General features: G+C 41.7%; 1 protein-coding gene and 8 non-coding genes across 9 annotated transcripts; all 9 read right to left on the bottom strand.

Annotated features, from left to right (window-relative positions):
* Positions 1 to 416: 416 nt before the first annotated feature.
* Positions 417 to 16,599, bottom strand: pdgfba (platelet derived growth factor subunit Ba). The gene is made up of 7 exons (XM_088303886.1): positions 15,921 to 16,599; positions 8,599 to 8,701; positions 6,333 to 6,395; positions 6,036 to 6,232; positions 3,921 to 4,797; positions 1,932 to 2,066; positions 417 to 1,106 (listed from the first exon to the last, which is right to left on the bottom strand). Exons 1-6 carry the CDS (start codon positions 15,990 to 15,992, stop codon positions 1,945 to 1,947), a joined length of 1,434 nt encoding a protein of 477 aa, XP_088160012.1. The 5' UTR covers positions 15,993 to 16,599; the 3' UTR covers positions 417 to 1,106; positions 1,932 to 1,944.
* A 4,459-nt stretch (positions 16,600 to 21,058) lies between these two features.
* On the bottom strand, positions 21,059 to 21,130 carry trnac-gca (transfer RNA cysteine (anticodon GCA)). The gene has a single exon. It is a non-coding gene; the product is annotated as a tRNA-Cys (tRNA).
* A 167-nt stretch (positions 21,131 to 21,297) lies between these two features.
* Positions 21,298 to 21,369, bottom strand: trnac-gca (transfer RNA cysteine (anticodon GCA)). The gene has a single exon. It is a non-coding gene; the product is annotated as a tRNA-Cys (tRNA).
* A 409-nt stretch (positions 21,370 to 21,778) lies between these two features.
* trnac-gca (transfer RNA cysteine (anticodon GCA)) lies at positions 21,779 to 21,850 on the bottom strand. The gene has a single exon. It is a non-coding gene; the product is annotated as a tRNA-Cys (tRNA).
* Positions 21,851 to 22,017: 167 nt separating this feature from the next.
* trnac-gca (transfer RNA cysteine (anticodon GCA)) lies at positions 22,018 to 22,089 on the bottom strand. Its single transcript has one exon. It is a non-coding gene; the product is annotated as a tRNA-Cys (tRNA).
* A 168-nt stretch (positions 22,090 to 22,257) lies between these two features.
* On the bottom strand, positions 22,258 to 22,329 carry trnac-gca (transfer RNA cysteine (anticodon GCA)). The gene has a single exon. It is a non-coding gene; the product is annotated as a tRNA-Cys (tRNA).
* Positions 22,330 to 22,497: 168 nt separating this feature from the next.
* Positions 22,498 to 22,569, bottom strand: trnac-gca (transfer RNA cysteine (anticodon GCA)). Its single transcript has one exon. It is a non-coding gene; the product is annotated as a tRNA-Cys (tRNA).
* Positions 22,570 to 22,736: 167 nt separating this feature from the next.
* Positions 22,737 to 22,808, bottom strand: trnac-gca (transfer RNA cysteine (anticodon GCA)). Its single transcript has one exon. It is a non-coding gene; the product is annotated as a tRNA-Cys (tRNA).
* A 406-nt stretch (positions 22,809 to 23,214) lies between these two features.
* Positions 23,215 to 23,286, bottom strand: trnac-gca (transfer RNA cysteine (anticodon GCA)). Its single transcript has one exon. It is a non-coding gene; the product is annotated as a tRNA-Cys (tRNA).
* Positions 23,287 to 23,325: the final 39 nt, after the last annotated feature.

The following is a 23,325-nucleotide window of genomic DNA, read 5'->3' as shown; positions in this document are numbered from 1 at the left end:
ACACACCACTTATCGGAGCAAAGTACAAAGACTTAGTTGCTCACCTGAAGTTGTTTTTTTCAGGTATCAGTATTTGACTTGAGTATTTATGTTCTAACTACCTTTTGCTTTAACTCCGTATATGCAAAACGGAGACGTGACAAAATATGTTTTTTTTTTACATTTACATTTAAGAAGGAAACTATTGTGATTTTTTTTTTGGTGGATGTTTTTTTCCAAAATTGATGCTAAATATAAATCTCATTTTAACTTTAGCACTAATGTATTTTCTTCTACTTAAGTACACAGTAATCCGTCTCACTCGCTCTCCCACATAAACACACACACTCTAACTGACACTCACATACACACTCAAACATCTCTCACATTGAAACACACTAGTCATCATGTTTACTTGCACACAAACAAATATAACATCTGATGAGCTTTTTTTATTTTCTATGAAAAATAACATTCATTACAATTACAGTGTGTACAACCAACAGTTCCTTTGACTTGAAACAGCAACAATAATAATAGCAATAATAATAATTACACTTGAGAACCAAAGGACATCATTGTCCTCCTTTTTTGTTTTTAAATAAGTTAAGAAAAAGAAATTGCTCAAAGCATTTATACATATACGGTGTTGGGCTATTAACTGTCTCACAGCGTCTCTCTGTCTTTCTCTCTCTCTACAAAGCCACGTCTTTAAGACTGCTTTTAATATGATCATGTATATTCGTCCATGTATTATTTGGAGGTCCATGTTAGGTGGCAGTAGTACAATGTGAGCAGGTTAGACGTCACCAAAAAGGAGCTGAAAACTCCCTCCTTTGTCCAGTGAAGCACTCGTCAGGTGCAGGACATCTACGTCTGTCCAGTGTTTAGTGTGACACAGATCCTCCGACATCAAGGAGTTCTTGAGATTGCACTTTTTTTTTTTTTTTTTTTTTTTTTACATTTTGGCCACTGATGTCCACTTGCATCTATCCTCCATGTCCAGTGTGTTTCCAGTGTTTATCCAGTGTATATGCGGCCCCTCACTGGTAGTGACCAGTGTGTCCATGCACCCTTTGGAGCAGGTTTTCCGGTCCCGACAGCCTTTGGTTTGCTTCAACAAGTCCCTTTAAGGAAAACAAAAAAAAGTCTGTCATTACCTTCTCCAAGGCAAGGTTATTATAGTTACCAACAACTAACAAACTAACTGTTCTCAAACGGAAAAAACATTTTCATGAATGAAATCAAATCAAAAATGCTTTTAATTTTTTTTAAAACAAACTGAAACTACATCTTATGTTTGTAAAAACAATCAAACACTAAATATAATTCTAGCTTTTTGATTAATATCAGACATGAACTTTCCGAGTTCACTTTAAAAGTATTCCTTTTGGTATTGCTGCACATCCTTACAGAAGAAGGAAGCTTAAATACTATTCTAGCAAATTTTCATATATTAAAGGGGAAGTCAAGTAAATTTTTTTCTCTCCAATAATGTCGCCCCACTAGAGTAAACTTGGTATTCTGATTAATAATGCGTTTGCGGAATATGAATTCAGCAGCAAAATTCATCCGTTTTTATCTACCTCGCCACTTGCTGTCAATTGGAAATTACATCACAGTTGCTCAGGTAAGGCTTTACCTGTCCTTTACCAATCACGACTCATGGACAAACTCAGAAAACAAGTGAGCTGTGAACAATGCTATAAACTGAGTCACAGCCGTCTAAATGTTGTTGGGGCCTTGCCAGTAGCCGGCAGCTGGTGACCAGCTGGTGTCTTGCCATTTTTTTATTTTTTTATTTTTTTTTGTCATTTTTAGCAGGACTTTCCTAAGCATTCTTAGAATTCAAACCACCTTTTGTCCAAGTGATTTCATGTATTCTTGGAAAGGAAAGTTTGAAAGCAAAACAGAGAATCCCGAGGGGCCCACAGGCGTTCTTCTGTGCTTACCTGCACCTCAGCTCTACATGATCATGTCTCTCATGGCCGCCTTGCTGATGCGTTTGCGGTGTTTCCTCCTGCGACGGGGGGATGCCGGCCGGAAAGGGGTCTGGCGACTGGAGGGCGGGGCGGCCGTAGCCAGCTCTGCAGGGGACAAGGGCCACACATTTTAGACAGGCAGAAATATTGTAAGTCAGAAAATCCATCCGCTAATCTTTCTTAATCGCTTATCCTCTTTACGTCAAACGGAAAACTACACTCTTGCCTAATCAACCGTCAGTTCCAGGCCACTTTTGAATGGGTCATTGAGTGTGAAGTCACTTTATGTATGTGAACCACTACACTGCTAGCAAAGTGATCCACAACCAATAGCTACAACTCAAAACTCCTCAAAACATTTCTGGAAGAGCAGAATCAGAATCGGACCAAGTGAACCACTAATCTACCACAGGGCAGAAGATTTCTGGTCAATTTTCCTTACGAAAGGGCAGTTAATGGATGGATGAACCAATATTGCTTCAATAGCAATGCCGCAGCAAGTATGATCCTAGAAATGATTCGTGAAAATGTAACTCACTGCACTTTTGCATTGTGTCTAAATCTTTGAAACACGCGAAGATTATGCAAACATCCAATGGGAAAGTCCAAAGGCACACAGGCTAACAATTAGCATCTATATGGCACTGTTGTGACCCCTCATGCAATGGGCAGTGCAGCAACACATGTAGTCAGATAATACGGCAATACTTACAAACGTATATTATTTATCCTCTACATAGAATGATTATATTACTGCCATACTGAAATTGAGAGAGGAGCTGAATCTAAATAAAAGTATTCGCAGTACACCACCTGTGTTATATTGGCCCCAAATGTGTGCCTCGCAGGAGAAATTGCCACAAAAAAAGTTTAATCCTTTTTAATTTTGTATTAATTACGTCATTACTGTGTGTTTTTATGAAGTATAATATAAGGTGCTATTTTTTTGCTCCCTACACAAAACACATATAAAACACATTTTTGTGCGAATCATCTGCCCCTTTCTGCTTTTTGCCACAATAAGAAGTACACTGTCAGACAAATGTACCAGTGAGGTGCCGGATGCACGATTGTAGCCTCAACATTATCAAGGACAAACACTTTAAGTGTGGAACTTTCACAGAATTTAACGACTCCCAAGGGTACCTGATGACCTTGGAGCTTGCATTTAATAAATAAAAAGACTAATTCAAAAAAAAGGTGCCAGCAACTTTGGATTCTCTGGTGGTGTGGGAAGAATAGCAGGAAACATGCGGATTTGTTCATCGCTGTGCAACTTCCTGTTCCTTGTTACCCATCATGCATTGTGTGCAGCAGCCAAAATGGACCCGCATGGATGGTCTTCCACATGTTCTCACTTTAAAGTCAGAATTCTGAGAAAATAGTCAGAATCCTTCCAACCTTTTTTTTCATTCATGGCCCTAATCCACTTCCGTAAAATGGACCTAAATTGCACTATAACTATTACAGTTGAATTTAATTTGACCTTCACTAAATGCACAATTGATCAATGATTTAGTGCTTTTTGCACATGTTGCTGTTCTCTCACAAGGAACTAAACTGCTAAATTTATGATTCAACCTTATTGTTACTCCGATAGCCCATGTTATAAGGCTTTTCCCATCTTGACATCGTGAAACAAAAACAATACCAAACAATTGTTCGACACTACCCCAACATTGCTGGGATGGTGGTGGGTGCTGACGTATGTTCTTGATCATGACATACTCTATATGATTTGCTGATTTGCCACTAGAAATATAAAATATCTTTATGTATCTGTGTGGTTCAGGACTAAATTGCCCGTGAACCACTGTCAGGCCACAAACTGGTTGATGCGGACCACTGGCCTAAAGGAACCTGTGCTAAAGCTACCAATGGCTAGCTGTTTCCTTTTTCCACTGCATGCTACCTTTATGGCTCCTCGTTGCTCGGCAAAAAATGTGAATGTCATCCTACCTGGTTTTGGTCTTTGCTGAGGATGATGAGGATGAAGATGAGTGGGCAGGTCTAGCTCCCCCAGAACCACCTCCAGAACCTTCTGCCTCCTCTCCTCTTCTGTGAGCTGACCTCCACTCTTGGCGAGTGTCAAGTCCTTAGCGTCACCCTGATTGGCCAACTCATTGTCCTGCATCCCAGTCTCTGTCGGTTGTTCTGCGTGCGTCCTCGGGTGTGTCGGCATCGCCTCCATGTTGGGCTGGCCAGTCACAAAGTCTTTATGGTTGGTGGAATTGCCCAAAACAGGGGTAGGGCTTTGTTCTGATTGGGGCGATGGAGTCGGGTCTGGGTGGGAAACACCGTCCGACTGGGGGGCATTGAGTCGATATTGCGTCCTAAGATTCCGATCATCAGAATCTCTGTGGTTGTAGCTCTGTGACGGGAACTGCTGACGATGTAATTCGCCGCCTTCCTCGCGACTGCCCTCATGTCCGCTCCCTTGGCCAACCTGTGGTGGATTTCCCATTCTGCCCTGTCCGGCCCACGCGTCAGACGGCCAGCTGTTGACCGGCTGGGGCACCCTCGGCTGCGTCCAGTGCACCAGTTGCGTGTATCCCCCCTGCGGCCACTGCCTCGCTACAGGCTCCTGCTCTTCGCTGTTGTAGAGCCGCTGGTTGCGCTTCAGGTCATCGTTGCGGTGGAGGTCGGCCTTGGAGCCGTGGGGCTTGGGTGGAGCGGGGTGGGCCGCCCGTGGGAGATACGGTTGGGGCTGGGACGACGAGGTAAGTGGCGGCGGGTTGGGCGAGGAAGGCTGACACCGACATGCCAGGTGGTCCTCCACCGAGATGGTGGCTTTGTCATAGTGGGCCTTCCTATTGATGTACTGGATCTTCATCACCTGCACACACACACACACACACACACGCACACACACTCTTGTGAGAATGTGTTGTGCAAGTCACATTGGCATTCCAGACAAGCTAATAACGCCTGGGAAATGTGGTGGCTTCCTGCCAGAACTGATTTTTCAAGTGTCATTTTCCAACATGTTTTAGAATTGACATCATGCATGCGGACACGTTTTCTATCTTAGCAGATGCGGACCTCTTTATTGGTGCGCCACACAGCTGGACTGGATTGTCACGAGCATATAATGTATGTCAACACGATGCCACTTGTCTACGATCATGCCTAATATGAAGCTTTGCGTCAGAAAAGCTGCCAGCCTGGAGGTAACAAAATGTTCCCGAAGCATCTGTTCACATGCCCTATCTTGTTTGTATAATCAGAACAAAAATGAGAGTGTAAAAATGTCAAGGGGGCCGTCGGTGAGTTGATTCCACCTGTTTGCATTCACACTGAGCCAATGTCCACAGTATTTTTAAACAAAATATTCCACCTTCTGAGGTCCATTTGACAGCGGCCGTTCTCAACAAGAAGTGTAAAAAAAAGTCAAAGGCATCAAGGGAATCTTATGAAAAAAGAGCAGCAACCTCACCACAGAATTGGGACCCCGTAAAAAAAAAAAAATATCATGTCGGCCCTCACATCTTTTTTCTTCTTACCAGTCAGTCCCGCCATCTATAATCTTTTTCAGCACCCTTGTGTCAATTTGTTGACTCTCAAACCAGGTATATACACCATTTATTGCATGTGCCTTTCTGACAGAGTTCACCCAAACGGGACATTTCTGTGCCCAAACGTTGTGTTCATTGAGCTGTTGCAGCTTTGTGCATTCAGATATTTTGATGTGTGGTGCCAGCAGCATCATGCAAGTGAGTCTTGGGTGTTAAACAATATGTACTCTTGTTGCGAGTTACGGCTATCCCCTTGCCACACACCTGGCATTCCGCCTCTGTTAGCCCTCCTTGGGTCATGGGACAACTGCTACCCCCCTATTCATTACCTGACACAGAGATCAGTAGGGGCGGGGCCAATTCAATGGGGTGGCCATGTTGTCTGAAGGACTTACTGAAGACTGATATTCAGAAACAATTCACTCTTAACAAATGCCCCCGCGTGTGACTGAGTGTTGTCAGGTGGGATTCAAAAGGTCCACAGTATGACGCAGAACCGGCGGGTTCCTCCCATCCGATCCTTAATGACTATCAACCAGTGGTGAGTAGCGGGGCTTACCTGCAGGTGTCTGCTGGCGGTGACGGTGGGTACGCACTGCAGCAGCCTCGTATTGCAGCAGCCCGAACATCGTTGCACCTCCACACAAGGCGGCCACAGCATGAAATTAGCGTTGCGACGGTCCAACATGGACCTGGTCACCTCCATCACCTCGGTCCGAACTCTGCACACTGCCTGCTGGGCAATCTCAACCTCCACTGATCATGGCAGAGGATTGAATGGAGACATGGAAGAGGTCAAGACGAGAAAATAAAATGCAGTGAAGGAGAATGAGACGAGTGGACAAGTGGAGCCTACCGATGCTTCTGATGTTTCGGCCATGTGTTTGGTTTGTGAGAAGGCTGCGATTATCTTCATCTTCTAAGGCAGAGAGAGAAAAAAAATTAAACCCTTGTTTGAAACAGCCCAAGTTAGCACTGTAACCTCCCAAAAATATTACAATTTTGGATCCATGTTTAATTTTTCCCCCCATCTTTTAGAGTTAGCATCTGCAGCGGTGCTTAAGGGAATCTCTGAAAGATGTGAAAATTAAAACAACTCAGATTTTACCTGCTCTGTTTTGGTAAAAGCAACTATCGGTCAAGTATTTCCTATACGAGACTCTGATGATCTAATTCTGCATCGCGGCAAAATCCCAGGCTTGGCTAGGTTGTGCGTAAAAGGCAAAGGCGGTTAAATGCCAGCTCTTCTGTTTTAAGCTCTTATGAAGCAATTTTGGAGAAACTTGTGTCAAAGTCACAAATCGACCTGGCATTTTTTTTAATCTATTTGGAGGTAGTATTCGAGAGTAATGCAGGAACTGGATACAAAGTGACTGTATGGAAGATCCTGCTCGTGCTGGGTTCCGCGTAAAAGGGTCTCTGACCCAGTCATTTTACAGGTTCTCTGTGTGAAAGCAGCTCACAAGTGGGATTCATACATTTTACAAACTTGTCTTTCGCAGAAGTCATTGTTCACTGGAAAGGAACCCATTTTTTTCTCCTACGATTTTAACAATTAGTCTATTTTCTACAGCAATTTGTTTCAGAACTGTCAAGAAACTGTGAGCTGTTAAATTTAGCGCTCATGCATATCGATGTGTTGTGTGTCGGGGTGAGTGTGTGCGTGTGTGTGTAGTGTGCGTATGCGTGCGCTCACACATATGTCATGCATTTCATATTTTGCCCTTTGGCTTTAATTATAACCCTGAGTGTGCATAAGAGCGAGGTTGTCTCGGGTTATTAGTTTTTTTTTTTCTTTTGTATTTTTCTTAATGAACCACTTGATGCGCTTCCAATTATTTTCAGAAGTTGTTTTCATATTCTGTGCCATTATTTCAGATTTGCTCGACTGATTCCTTTCTTCTTCTTTTCATTTCATTTGCCTAATTGCGTTAAAGTTGGCAATGGTCTGCATTGCTCTCACGCCAGCAGGCGTTCGACTTTTTTTTGTAGCTTACCAGATGTGACATGACAAAATTTATGAGCAAACTCACGTTTTCCTTTTGTTTGTTATGCGATGCATGAGGAAAAGAAGACATTTTTGGGGGGAGGAGACTTGACACTGATGGTAAAACACCTTTATTTTGGCGTGTAAAGGTTAATTATAATGTAATTACTGCAAAACTTTCTAGAGAAACAAGACTAATGTAAAATATTGCCTGCTAAACCCTTCTGTCATAATTTTTGTTGAGTATGTGTCACTTCATTAATGTAGCATTTGTACTGATCCATTTATGTTCCACATGTAACTGAGATATATTGAAGCAATACAGGCCGGACGGATTTGCTACCTTAAATGGCCTGCACAAAAGATGAAACGTATTAAAAACCGTTGAACTAATTGAAACAATGCACTTGGCTAAATAAAGAGAGAGCTATGATTCAACGAAGACAAAAACGTGATGTCATGTCAAAGAGATTTGAAAAAAATAAAAGAGGTATAAAAAATGACACGGTGATTTCATGTATATAGTCATGAAATGTATGTTTTTATGGATTGCCATTTGGCTGACGAAACGTGTTGCAGAAGTGGTTAAACACCAAAGTGGAAAAAACACACAAAAAAACATACTGTATTTGGCTAAACACACAGTGAGCCATGCTGGAGGGGTTGAAAAAGGATGAAAGAAGCCAAACTTCATAACTAAGGCCTAACTATCTGGCTGGCTAAACAGGCTGCGGAAGATAAAAGAGTAAGCTATGTTTTGGACTTTTCTATAAAAGCATAATTAAACATTGAGAATAAATTATTCATGAAATGGTCCTTCACAGTAAAACTGACTCATCTTGCCCTGTTTCTTTGCATACGTTTGTCTCCATGCTCGCTGATGTGTCACCGCTTTATTTATGCATCACGCCTCGATCAAAGGATCCGCCTTTTAATAAATGCATGTGTGACTTCATTTCACTTATAACATTAATGCATTTTTCATCTTGCCTGCTTGCATATTTTCTGAGACTGAGGCAGTTTTTGCTTAACATTCATTAAGGTCACAGAGGGTTACATTCTTGCCTCTGTGGTCAGCTGGGGGGTTTCATCTTAACACTTGCTCGAAGTGTTTTTTTCTTTTTTTTGTGCTTACCTATTGCATCTGCCTCGCGTTGCAGCAGTAGCTTCAGGTCGTCCACGGAAGAGACGGGAGAGTTCCTCACCAGGTCGACCAGCGACGCAGGGAGCGGATCGCCCTACAGAGACACAAAGACAAACACATGAACTGTTATCTCTCGTGTTAACTGGTTTGTTTTGCAATTAAGTCCAGTGGCACGGGTCTTTTCTTGCAAAGGAAATATTAGTGGAACAATTACAAGTTGTCTGTACAAAATCCAAACTTTTAATGCTGTCAAAGTGAGGTTAATTGGCTGCCCTCAAGCGCACGTATGTGAGCATCTGAGTTCACACTGGAGTGCAGCACATTAGAATTAGTTTGGAAAGCAGACAGGCCGTGTGAGAATCTAGCACAACCTTTTTGTTCACTTTGTGAAATGATTTGTGTTTTTATTCAAACAATTTTATTTTTCTATTTAAATAAAGTCAATTTCTTACACTATTACGCCATATTAGCTGTACATCTTTAGCGCGTCTCAGAACAACAAAACACTGTGTTTAAGTTAACACTGGGCCTTGCAAACCAACACTGCTGGAGTGTGGCGCTTGTGGGCAGTTTTGAGAAATGTTTTGAAGAAAAAATGGCTGCAAAGATGTCTCCATTTAGATCATATTCAAGAATCCAAGAAAGCTATTAGAACAGTCTTTGAATTAAATATACTTCATATTTGGTGATTTTGCATCAATTCCAAGATATTAGTCAAGGAAATATCTGTTACAAGCTTCGCGAAAAATTGTAGTTGAAAGATGTGATTAATTGTGATTAAACATGAATTTTTTTGTGATTAATTAGTTAAAAAAAATTAAGCACTTGACAGCACTAATTATAATATTTACACCTCTCTTTTGTCCATCTTCTGTTCCACCAAAAAGCAGTGACTAGTTTTGACTAAAGTGACGACTACTGCTACTTTATTTATTGTTTTGTATAAAATTGTGTGTGCGTGTGCCTGTGTAAGTGCACGTGTGTCTGCGCGTATGTGGGTGTGAGTGTCGGAAATCACTGAGAAAATTTGCTGTCTTCCTGGTAAGTAGTCCTCTATTACTCTTAATACATTCCGGACTTACAAAGTAAATGAACCGGCACATATTCACCCCAAACACTTACATCAAACAAATGCAGATCCGATTTGGTCAGCTAAAGAGTCTTCAAGACTCAAACAGTAAAGCAAGAATATAGCAAGTCAAGTGAAGTATATTATGCATATGTGTCACCATCTCAACACTTGCTCTAGTTTCACTTCCTCCCAAACAGGAAACAGTGGGGATGATTGATGTGTGCAGACTGTAACTCTCTCCTCATCTGTTTGGCCGCAAACACACACACACACACACACACACACACACACACCTTACTTCCAACCTATACAGCCTTTCAGGGCGCCTCCATACTGTATATTCATTTGAGCGCCAATGCAAGCGCTCCATCACAAAGTTTGCCAGAATACAGTTTTTCCAAATGATTTAACCCTTATTTTTACGCATATTCGTAATAATATTGAGGAACTGTTTTTAGCTTTTAAGCTGTTACAAGAAGGCAGCGGTAACGATGCATGTTCCACATGTCATCTTACAGTCGTTCTCAAACCTCTTACACCAAGAACCACCTAAAAAATACTTTGCTCTCCAAGTACCACCATCATGACCGATATTAAAACACAATAGTATAGATGGCAAGATTTTTGTTTTTGATGAGTACTGTACATGGGATTTCAGTTTTTTTTTTTTTTAATGTTAGATCACATTTGCATTCATGATGGGTAATTCGGAAACTGCATTTATGAAATTGACAACCACTATTCGATGTCGTGACGTAATCAACCCACTGCGCACACGCCAGTAAGAAAAATGTTTACACAGCTGCCCGGAGGAATTCTTCAATTTACAATTGATAAGTCGCTTGTTTGTCATGCTTTTGTGGAAATGTGATAAGAGCGGTATTCAGCGCGGCTTACCGGGGTTTTAGGAAGCTCATTCACGGATGGAGAGCGGGCTGATTGTATTGTTACTCAACCTGGGCTGAAGTGACTTTTTTACGACATAATCAGAGCTGCAAATGAGGTTTATACGAGCCACACGAATGGTCTGAATGTCGAACGTTTCAATTCACTTGTCAAATACTTGAACAGCTCTTCGTGTTAAGAATACAGCCTGTGGGCAAGTGGGCAAAGTATGTCCCTGTAAAACTGATTCAATAAAATGGATGTTGTTCCACAATTATTATCCATTAGAGCCTGAAATAAGTGGTTCATTGATTTATTGTTAATGATAAAGTGAAAAAATCTCAGGAAAATGAACAATTATATTGGTGTATTTTTTTGATAATTGGTTAATTATAATTGAATTAAAAAATCTAATGTCAATATTTGTATAATACACACATACATTTAACATTTTGATTTACTTAATGAAATTGATGGAGAAGTAAATATATTCAGATTAATTGTAATAAAATTAAAATGGACCATTATTGTATTGTGACATTTTTTTAAATTATTTGTAATCTCATCAACCAATAATCTGGCCCATCTAATTTGGTTAGTTCAAATGGATGTATTTAGTTATTATCCAATGTTCTCTTGAAAAAATTGGTTAATTGATTATTTTAAATCCATCCAACTGTCATGCAAGCTGCTTTTCCTCACAAGGGGCATGCTAGAGCCTATCCCATCTGACTTCAAGCAGTAGGTGGTGTTGATTGGTTGTTGGCCAGCCAATGGCAGGGCACGCAAAGACGAAGAAGCACTCGCGATCTATGGACAATTTAGAGCGTCCAATCAACCTGCCATGAATGTTTTTGGAATGTGGGAGGAAACCGGAATACCCGGAGAAAAAAACCCAAGCAGGCATGTTACCAGTCGGTCACCGCACCACCGATTATTGTAGATTAGAGTAAAATAAGCAATTGTACATACATCTTATTTATTTGATTGATTAAATACGCCCTTAATTCTAAATAATAAAACAAAGCATTTCACATGTACGTTTACCATCTTTAATAAATAATTGTCTTTGAGTCTTCCACTGGGATAATCAGCTCAGATCAGATCTGTAAACCAATCAGAAGGAAGCATTCCCAGTGGTCTGATCCTGCAGCTTCTTCACATGTTTAAGATGAGACGCCTCAAAACAAAAGTCCACATTGTGTCTCTCAAAGCCCGTTCGTACCGCCAACACTGTGGAAGGAAGTTGTTGTCGGTCCGGCTGGCCGCCCCGTCTCCAACTCTTTCACATTAGCGGACACAAGCCTCCATTGTTACGCGCTGACACTGTCCTGTACCTCCTTCCATCCGTTTTCTAAACAGCTCTTCCTGCTAAGGGCCGAGGGGAAGCTGGAGTCTGAGCCTGCTGACTTAAAGCACGTCAGCTACATACCAGGAACATTACATTAAAATGCTTTCTCTTCCTTTATAGTGCACTTCAGACCTCTACAAACACAAACCTATCATACTGCGCCCTGAGGGGAACTAAACTCGTATAAACCCTGACTTGTCCAAACAAGGTTTTATGAATAATACTTCATTCGTGCAATAAGAGTTAAACAGATCAATTCAGCAATTTTCATCCATTTCATGCCGTCGCTATGTTGGGCAATATCACCCTCCCGCATTGCCTGAAATTAACTTTACAGCGGCTCTTGCGCTTGTGTGGTGTGCGTCACATGACCAAGCCACGAAAGTAATGCATGTGCCTGGGTAAGCTCTGATAACTATCATGACTACGGATTCATGATAACCCGTAGTTATGCTCATGATCGCAATGATTGTCAACCTGTTGTTATGCTACTGAACGCAGCGTTCACGGCTATCATTAACTCGTAGTTATGCTAGTTTTCACACCGCATACATGGTTATCATCAACCTGTAATTATGATACTTAACACAGGGTACATTGTTATGCAAGTTTGCACACAGTGCTGCCAGGTTGACAATCCACCACAGTTATGAATCACAGTCACTTATATCAATGTACAACACCGTCTAGAAACCCATCAGCAGAAAAAAATAAATAAATCACCAGCGGTAACATCTTTTTCATGCACCAGCGAGTGAAATTATGTTTCATTTGCATTCTCTCGTTGATGTTTCTGCTCCAGCTAGTTTGAACTTCTCATCTTATCTCTGTCTACTGCAGGGTAGGCCTCAGCCTAAGACACCTGGATGACTTTCACAAGCCACTGGCTGACCTAGTTAAGCAAACGCATACATGCACGCACACACAGCCACTTTGCTTTCCGCCCAATTTGTCCAGAAATCCTCTCACAAACAGAGCATTAAAGTTGCACAGCCGCGCCATGCTTGAACGGGCATGAATAAAATAGTTGCTCCTGAAAAAAGGGAGGCGGCAATAAAGTGGACACGGCGCTACTAATACACCTCTGGCCCTGCTAAATGAGCCAGTTCGGATGCTGGGCAAAGTTACTTATTTGCACACTACACCTCAAATGTTGACTTTATCCTTTCTGGGGGGCCTTTCCTCTGTGTTGTTTTGACTATTTCAGGGTTTATACAGTGTTGTCTACTCAAGCACACACACACGCACACACACGGTGCAGTGGGCCTCGCAGTACAGGAAGCCTGGAAGGCACAGCAATCTTATGGAATGTTTGTGGAGAAAGGTGAGGTGTAATGGAATGTAATTATGGGGCCAGTTGGCAGCGCTTACACACACACACACACACACCCACACACACACAATAACAAAACACTAAATAAATGCACAGTATTTGTATTTGTTGGATAGGAGAATCTCTCGCTTTAAATGTGCTGAACTTGTGTTTCCACAGCAGTGTCATATTGAGCATTTGAGTGTTCCTGGAAGGTTTGTGCCTTCATGAGCTTTTATTCAATCATTATATCCATCGCTACTGTGGCTTAAACCTGCACACTACATACACTGGTATCATTAGGCCTTAATTTTGTAGCGCTGAAAAGAGAGACCCTGAAAGGTGAATTCTAACATTTGTTTCTAAATGCATGTTTAAAGTTGAATACTGATGTACATGTAGAAAGGTAGTATTGAATTATGGAGAGAGTGAGATTTTTTTTCCATACCATTTTAGTTTGCCTTGATATTTGTTTAGTTATTTATTTATTTGACGTGGCTAAAATGACTACCAGGACCCGTTTAGTCTGTCATGATGAGTTGCCCCTCTTCCACCGCCTGGTGACAAAGGTTAGAAACCAGTAGTCTTCCACTATACCATTTCAACCGTATGTACAGTTAGTTGATTAGTTAGCCAAGTCAACACCCTGATAATGCATCTTTCCTGGATGTCACAATTGACAGAACAGCTCGCTGTGGTAATACTGGAATTACGAAGCGAGGTGTTGATGCCACGGATGAGCCCATCACCTGTTCATCGAACAGACAGCAGGAAGCCTGTTAGCTTACAAGCTAGCTAGTGGCTAAAATCTCTATTCTGAATGGTTTAGTTTCCAAGCATTGTAGAAAGTAAGCGCATATATTATCGTGACTCAAGCATGTAGGGATTTTCTTTTTATAAACCCATGCAGATCAACATCCACACTGGTTGGGTGTTGCGCGTGCTAGCTTAATAGGCTAAAGACCTAACACATGCCCAACTCTTTAGGCGTAGGGCAGGGAGTTTTGAACAAGCTAGCTATCGTCTCTTACATATATGTGCAGTAAACTGTATATATATTTGTTTTGCACAGTATTGTATCACTGTTATATTTGTCCAAAATAAAAGGAATTTCTTTTTGTTAGCTATTTGTGAAATTTTGTACTAGCGCGCTACGTTCTCTCACATCCTATGCATCTCCTGGTAGCTGAGGCCCCCCGTCTATCAAACCAAGTGACACCCCTGCTAAGGTATTTATCCTGGTGCATTTAATTTGGTTTCGTTTTGCATCTAGATTCTAGAAGAAGTGGTGGTTTTATATGATGAACCTACTTAAGTAGCCTAAAACACCAGTAAGACAGCAGAGCTCAATCGCTCTAGTTTTTCCCATCAGTAATGATATACAACATGAATCATTCATGAGTCATTATGAAACATCACAACGAGAACTAGAAATGCCCCCTCCCAAAAAAAAAAAAAAAAAAAAACAATATCCGGACTTTGGGACTAAAATGCATCTTTTTTTTCTTTTCGCTACTCTGTATTTAATACAAAATGTTCATTTTAAGTTTGGTGACATCATATGGTTGCCACGCAACAGCTGCAACTTGCCACATTTTTGTTCCCCAATGTCATTGCACCAAAGTGGGCTTAAAAATCAAATACTCTTACGAGCCTTTGCGCTTTTTCTGACACGCAACACATCCACGAGCGCATATGTCCAGCAACACGCGCGCAGCTGGACATGCACGCAGATGCGCACACGCACACACAAAGTCGGTGAAATCCCTAGCAGATTAGTTGTTGTTCTTATGTAAACTGGATCAGCGGCCGCCAATCACCCGAGCTCAACCTCAGGGACAATAGTCAGAGGGCAACCTGTACAAAAGTGCATGTGCGTGCATGTGTGTGTAAGGGTGTGTTTATATATGTGTGATGTAAGTATTGTATTTATGTAGTGCATGCGATTAGCTCAAATTGGACGGATGATAAATGGATGGAAGGATGGATGGACAGAAGTGACAAAATGGCTGAGATGGCTAAAAATGGGTGATTTTGAAACTTAATGTTTGTTCCATAAACCCAATATTAATCACAATGCCATGTTTAGACTAGCGGAGGCACATGGAACTTATTGTTGCATATACATTTTGGGGTTTGACTTCCCCTTTAATGCAAATGCCGTGTTTAGACTTGTGCAGAACATATTGTCAAGAACAAGACAACTTTCTCCTAATTTTTTCGAAGTTGTTACTTTTTTCCAACCACCTCGGATGACGAAACATCATAAAGTTACTTTTTGATTTTTGAAAATTCCTAATTAAATTGGTTGAAACCGTAATTGGTTGATTTAAATATCAGGTAAGCAGACGTGAACGACAGGGCATTATCAGCACTGATACAATAGAGTCAGAGAAACAAGATATTCCCCACTCATAGCCTAATTCAAGAAATTTCTTGTTTTTGGCTAGAGTGATTGTGGCAACTTGCAAGTACTGTAATGTGTGCTATAATATATGCCATGCTTTTTTTCTAGTTGTATCAATTTATCTGTATAATTGACAGTAAAACCTCATTTGTATTTTTGAATTCAAACAGGATCTGTCTGTACTTCACTTTTACTCAACCAATGGAGTTGAGTCAAAACGACTTTTACAAGTCTTTTCTTTTTTTTTCAATTACAGAGTGAGTCCTTTTGCCCTCTCTGCTCTTACCTCAGCGCTGCCGAGCCTCAGGCGCGCCGCCGAGAGCGCGGCCAGGAGCAGCAGCGGGAGCCACGACCTCATGTTGCCGCCCAGCCAGAGGAGCCGCCAGCGACCGGCTGGGCATTGAGCACCTCGGCGTCCACTCTCACCGACGAGCCTCGGATTTCCCCCTTCTGGTTAATGTGAAGGATCCTGAATATGTTGCAACCCGTCAGAGCCTCGCAGTAATAATAATGACTCACACTCAGGCTAGACGTGTGAGTCTGGCCATGGTCGGGCAGGTGCGTGGAGGCTTGTGCTCCACGGGTGAGGATGATGGGCAGCGAGTTGAAGCGAGTCCCCAAAATAAAATGTGTCCAAGTGCGTCAATACCCACACATTCCGTGTGAAACGCTTCAAAAATCAGCGCGTCCGATTTGAAGTTGTAGTCAAAAGGCGTGAGAGTCCTCTTGATCTACGTCCAGCGTGGCCAAATATCCGTGCGTAAAAGTTGCGCGTCGTGCGTAAATCTCTGCAAAGGCAGCTCGGTCTCCCTCCTGGTCTCGCAACAGATCATCCACAACGAGCCTACACGAGCGCGCGTGTGTAATAACGGCGCAGACGTGTTGTCTGTGCATCAGCGTCACGGTCACGTCCTTCTCACTCCTGCGCGCGTCTCCTCGCAGACTGCGTCTTAAAAAGAGCCGAGCGTCTTTTTAACCCGTCTGCTTTCTCTGCTCAAGTTCACCACGTCAAATACGGAAATCGCGTGGAGGAAATGTAGCGATTTTCTTTTCAAAATAAAACCCGCTTGCTGAGGTTTATCCGCCGTTCATGATTGATTCGAATCTTACGTTTATTTTGAAAGAAACAATTCGGAAGCGTCTTTTCCCACATTTCTAACTGTACATCACTTAGATTTTCCTCAAGGGTCTTTGAAAGGGCAGGGCTTATCGCCTCTTGTAAGATTGCTCATATTTATATTTAACATTAAAATCACACACCTTTAAAAATAAACCCCCAACGCAAGTTCGAATATAAATAGTATGAATGAGTTAAAAGGGCCTCACTGGAAAAAAAAAGAAAAAGAAATAAAATCATACAAGAATAAAGTTGTAAAAAAAAGAAGGGGAAATTTATCACAATGGAATAGATGCCAAATATTACAAGGAAAAAGTTGTAGTTGTTAGACAAAGGGGCATTTTTCATGATGAAAAGCACATGGTAATATGAGGAGAGGAATTTTTTTTATGTGGATACAAGGGGAATTTGGGGGAACAAAATCTAAATTTTATTAGGAAAACAGTCATGATACAACAATCAGAATTTTTAAATGGCCACTACATGTAGTATGCTCCTTTTCAGAAAAAAAATACACAACTTAAAAAAGTACAGTATTTTTTTTTAAATAAATAAAGTTGTAATATTATGAGATAAGTCACATTTAATGATTAAAAAAAGTTGTCATTTCATAATGAAAATTGTTTAGGTTTTCATTTTTATATGATGTGTGCTGTTTAATGTAAGTTAGTTTTTTATGCGATAATGTCAGAACAAAATCAATAATTAATTTTTCCATCTCTCAAAATTCTGACTGATTTCTTCTCGTGTGTGGTTTGCAAAGTGCCGTCCTCCATGAGAAAAAAAACAAGTCAAAGTGTTGTTGTACCAAGTGAGGCGACACTCAGAGGACAAATTCTTAGTTTACCAAAGTGGCCTGAGACTGTTTTCCAGGAAGCTCACTGTCTCCGTTTTGGGGTCACGACAGTTCGGGTCACCGTGGAGGTCAAGGTTCATGGTGAATTCTTCCGCCCCGCTAGTGCAGAACGGAGGAAGCAGGCCTCCCTGTGCTGCTATTCCTGGATGACACAAACAGCTGGAGTAAATGCGAACCTTTTACCTCACTGTAAGCATAGTGTGTGATAGCTTTCACACATTCCAGGTTTACGCATGCTCTCGATATGATACATTGCTATTTGACATTACTGCAAATTAAATACATAATAACAGCTCAAGCAACGAGCAACAAATTTCTTTTCTCATGGCAAATTCTTGACAGGATGCACTTTGACGCCTCCATTATATGGCACTGTCAAAAAAAAAAAAATTAGACATCTGCGTTAAAGATATCACACACTATGCTCATTTCAGTGGATTTCCTACAAGTAGGAAATACGAACCTGGGAATTTGCCCAAAATGGCTGATTCAAACCAAACTGGCTGACTTCCCGTTCAAGTTTGGCTAGGGCTCCATAAGACACTTTACTGTGTCTTATTTTGATAGACATGTCTTCCCAATTTCGATTTGACCAGTGAATCTGGTTTTGGGGCACACAGGAAGGCCGAAGCCAGATTCGGACCCTCCACCAATGAACTGTGAGATGGACATGCTAACCAGTCACCCTCCGTGCCGCTTAATTGTTGTTATTATAGTTTCAAATGTTTCATTATAGTATAAGGGCCCCAAGAAGAGAGTTGCGTTGACCCAAAATGGCAGACTGGGGCTGCGTCCAAATTCACAGACCGGGTCATCCGAAGGCCACATTTTTGACCGCATGACGTCACTTCCGGTGCGAATTTCACATCAAGCCTGTCCAAATTCCGCACAGTTTATGCAGTCCATGGAGGCTACATGAGGAGAATTTGAAGGCGTAGAAGGAACCAGCAGGCGAATTGTCTTTCTTGACTTTGGAAATCACATGCGGTCGTGTCTCACGATAGGTTAATGTCAGGCTGCCTTTTGAGGACGCATCCTGTGAATTCGGTCACAGACTTCCTGAGACTTTTTGAGCCACTATTCTAGATTTTTTTTATATAGTATACCCAAAACAGACCAACAAATTCACTGTACAGTACTTACACAATTGAGTATTTCCACTTTATACTGTTTGAGACAAAACCAATCAGTCTCAAACACAAACAGGCTGAAACTGGTTTTCACAAGACCAGAGGCAAAGTGTATGCACGTGTGACAGAGTGAGTGAGTGAACTTCAACTTGGTCCAGACAGTCTCAGACAAGTCCGATTTAGTTTAAAGAGGCTCATATTGGGTTTGCTTATCAGCCTTTTGAAGTCCAAGTCAAGCACGCCTCTCATTTTCTTCTTATTTGATTAACCGTTTTCACCTGTGTTCCCACTCTCTCCCTTTCTCTTTCTCTCTTCCTCTCTATATCTTCTCATCTCCTGTCACCACTTTCCCATTCTTTCTTTCAACCAGTGAGAGTGTTAATTAACTTCCTGTCTGATAGCCTGATCTAATTAGCAATTACAGCGCATGTCTTTCCTCCTCGCCTTGTCGTCGTCTCGTCTGTACACAGGCGCTGCAAGTCCCAGTGGAGTTCAAACTCAGGTCATAGACTTTAACACACCTCTGCCACTCTTTTCGCACGATATCGGGAAACCTTGCACAGCACTTTAACACGAACAAGCACAGGAACATATTTGAAGTTGGTGGTTCTCAGTAAATGTTTGGTTTTTGATGTAGACAAATGGAAGATGGTTGTTTCTGTCACTGACAGTCAAGACTCTCTCGGAAAAAATTGGACCTCAATTCATTCCTTGCCAACTGGTTCCACAAAATTAAATTAAGTTTGTTAAAAATCAAAAATACTAAGTTGACCCTGTATTAAGTTTAAACAAACTGTGTGAAAGATGAATGCAATCTCTGATTTATTTAAAAGACAGCAATTCTTCTCCACTTTGCGCTTCACTTCAGTGTTTTGCAGATTTTTCCAAATTATTCATAAAAAAAAAAAAAAAGAAAATAAAAGGAAAATTTACAGCGATATCCACAGCCATATTGCGGAAAATTGATGTTTAGAAGAAATAAATGAATTTGGAGTCTTTGTAAATACCCATGGGCACTCATATAAGGCACGTGGTTGATTCCCGGCCGCAAGATCGACCAATGAGAGCTCGAGTGGATTTATCCTGTGAGCTGATTGGCTGCACGTCTAACCTTGTTGTCTGCTAGGCTCATCCATATTAATAAATGGCACTTTGAACAACGATCTGTCAAATTGATAACATTAGTCAATTGTGGCATTCAGTTAGTCAGAGTTAAGCAAATAGTAACCAGCTGTGTTCAGAAACTGTGAGTGAAGCGCGCTCAGCCAGCCAACAAGCACGATTCGGTCAGCATGACGAAGCATTGACAAATAAACCGTCAAAGTGTTTGTTAAGCTTTGTCTTAAAACAGCTTAGTTTAACTAGACTCTTAAGTTGCATTTTGTCCAAAGATCCCTGTTGATGTTATTGTACAAAGCAAGAGTTAAGACATGATTGCTTCTGGCAAATATCTAAAATAAATAGAAATTTGTTTTACGATTGAAAACTGACAAAAAAATCTTAAAAAAGAGGAAGGTTGGGATTAACATGTGATTACAGTTATTTTATTTTATTTTTATTTCAATCCAGAAATACAGTATCTAATATTCTGTTGTTTTTTTCATTGTATTCGTGTGCCTGCAATTTATCAAATTTATTGATAACAAAGAGTAGGTAACGACGAAACTTTGACATTGAATTATTCTACTTTAGGCATTACAAGTTCTAATCAATGGGCTGTATCTACGCTGTAAGTTAAACTTTTGTCAAATATCAACAACAGAGTGAATGAAGAAGTTTTGTGTCAATCTGAGGCAGATGGGAAGAAAAGAAAAGCAGGCAGGTGATGCAGTGGGCAGAGGGAAAGAGAGGAAGGTCTGAATCACGATGTATTGTTGAGGTTTTTCCCAGCATCAACAGAAGAGGAAGTGGAACGTTGTTGCTAAATATAAAAAGGGCACAATGAGGTAGCAATTGTGGGGTTGGCGTGGAACATGGATGTCAGCACATGTGTGACATGTTTAAACATTGTGAGATCTATATGTGAGTGAACATCTGTGTGCCATCCCAACAAACCTGACACAAGACTACACATACCTGACAAGGGGGAAACCAGAGGTGAACTGGGGACCTCTTGTTCTGTAGTCGAATGCTCTAGCACTGAGCTACACCCCCTGCTTCAGAACATGTGTTTTCCTCAAGAATGAAAATAACCTGGAATTAAAAAGGTAAGCAGAGTAGGAGGAGGGGACCTCTGAAGTTCCCTTGGAGAAACAAGTCCCAAGATCTTTTTGACAGGTTGTGCTTTCCGGGCAAATGGCACTAGACTTTAAAATCTGACAAGGGGGTACCCAGATTTGAACTGGGGACCTCTTGATCTGCAGTCAAATGCTCCACCACTGAGCTACACCCCCTGCTTCAGAACATGTGTTTTCCTCAAGAATGAAAATAACCTGGAATTAAAAAGGGAAGCAGAGTAGGAGGAGGGGACCTCTTAAATTGCCTTGGAGAAACAAGTCCCAAGAACTTTTTGACAGGTTGCGCTGTCCGGGCAAATGGCACTAAACTTTAAAACCTGACAAGGGGGTACCCAGATTTGAACTGGGGACCTCTTGATCTGCAGTCAAATGCTCCACCACTGAGCTACACCCCCAGCTTCAGCACATGTGTTTTCCTCAAGAATGAAACTAACCTGGAATTAAAAAGTGAAGCACACTTGCAGGATGTGGACCTCTTTAGTTGCCTTGGAGAAACAAGTCCCAAGAACTTTTTGACAGGTTGCGCTGTCCGGGCAAATGGCACTCGACTTTAAAACCTGACAAGGGGGTACCCAGATTTGGGCCGGGGACCTCTTGATCTTCAGTCAAATGCTCTACCACTGAGCTACACCCCCTGCTTGAGAAGAAGCGTTTTCCTCAAGAATGAAAATAACCTGGAATTATAAAGGGAAGCACAGTTGAAGGATGGGGACCTCTTAAGTTCCCTTGGAGAAACAAGTTCCAAGATGTTTTTGACAGGTTTGTGCTGTCCGGACATATGGCACTAGACTTTAAAATCTGACAAGGGGGTACCCAGATTTGAACTGGGGACCTCTTGATCTGCAGTCAAATGCTCTACCACTGAGCTACACCCCCTGCTTCAGAGCAGGTGTTTTCCTCAAGAATGAAAATAACCTGGAATTAAAAAGGGAAGCACAGTAGGAGGAGGGGACCTCTGACGTTCCCTTGGAGAAATAAGTCCCAAGATCTTTTTGACAGGTTGTGCTGTCAAGGCAAATGGCACTAGACTTTAAAATCTGACAAGGGGGTACCCGGATTTGAACTGGGGACCTCTTGATCTGCAGTCAAATGCTCTACCACTGAGCTACACCCCATGCTACAGCACATGTGTTTTCCTCAAGAATGAAAAATACCTGGAATTAATAAGGGAAGCACAGTTGCAGGATGGGGCCCTCTTAAGTTGCCTTGGAGAAACAAGTCCCAAGAACTTTTTGACAGGTTGTGCTGTCCGGGCAAATGGCACTAGACTTTAAAACCTGACAAGGGGGTACCCAGATTTGAACTGGGGACCTCTTGATCTGCAGTCAAATGCTCTACCACTGAGCTACACCCCCCGCTTCCGAGGATGTGTTTTCCTCAAGAATGAAAATAACCTGGAATTAAAAAGGGAAGCACAGTTTGAGATGGGGACCTCTTAAGTTCCCTTGGAGAAACAAGTTCCAAGATGTTTTTGGCAGGTTTGTGCTGTCCGGGAATATGGCACTAGACTTTAAAATCAGACAAGGGGGTACCCAGATTTGAACTGGGGACCTCTTGATCTGCAGTCAAATGCTCTACCACTGAGCTACACCCCCTGCTTATGAACATGTGTTTTCTTCAAGAATGAATATAACCTGGAATTAAAAAGGGAAGTACAGTAGGAGGAGGGGACCTCTGAAGTTCCCTTGGAGAAACAAGTCCCAAGATCTTTTTGACAGGTTGTGCTGTCAAGGCAAATGGCACTAGACTTTAAAATCTGACAAGGGGGTACCCGGATTTGAACTGGGGACCTCTTGATCTGCAGTCAAATGCTCTACCACTGAGCTACACCCCCGGTTTATGAACATGTGTTTTCTTCAAGAATGAAAATAACCTGGAATTAAAAAGGGAAGTACAGTAGGAGGAGGGGACCTCTGAAGTTCCCTTGGAGAAACAAGTTCAAAGATCTTTTTGACAGGTTGTGTTTCCGGGCAAATGGCACTAGACTTTAAAATCTGACAAGGGGGTACCCGGAATTTAACTGGGGACCTCTTGATCTGCATTCAAATGCTCTAGCACTGAGCTACACCCCCTGCTACAGCACATGTGTTTTCCTCAAGAATGAAACTAACCTGGAATTAAAAAGGGAAGCACAGTTGCAGGATGGGGACCTCTTTAGTTGCCTTGGAGAAACAAGTCCCAAGAACTTTTTGACAGGTTGTGCTGTCTGGGTAAATGGCACTAGTGTTTAAAACCTGACAAGGGGGTACCCAGATTTGAACTGGGGACCTCTTGATCTGCAGTCAAATGCTCTACCACTGAGCTACACCCCCTGCTTCAGCACATGTGTTTTCCTCAAGAATGAAACTAAC

Source organism: Idiotropiscis lumnitzeri, chromosome 8 (assembly GCF_059441095.1).
Source record: "Idiotropiscis lumnitzeri isolate Australia: NSW breed Sydney's pygmy pipehorse chromosome 8, RoL_Ilum_1.0, whole genome shotgun sequence".
In the NCBI taxonomy this organism is placed as follows: domain Eukaryota; kingdom Metazoa; phylum Chordata; class Actinopteri; order Syngnathiformes; family Syngnathidae; genus Idiotropiscis; species Idiotropiscis lumnitzeri.
The sequence above is the reverse complement of the archived record's forward strand: the minus strand, read 5'-3'. Positions and strand labels throughout refer to the sequence as shown.

Coding starts and splice junctions, on each gene's coding strand:
- pdgfba (XM_088303886.1), bottom strand. CDS start 15,992: ATGAGGTCGTGGCTCCCGCTGCTGCTCCTGGCCGCGCTCTCGGCGGCG. Junction 6,233..6,332: donor CCGAAACATCAGAAGCATCG/GTAGGCTCCACT, acceptor TGCCATGATCAG/TGGAGGTTGAGATTGCCCAG. Junction 2,067..3,920: donor TCAGCAAAGACCAAAACCAG/GTAGGATGACAT, acceptor TGTCCCCTGCAG/AGCTGGCTACGGCCGCCCCG.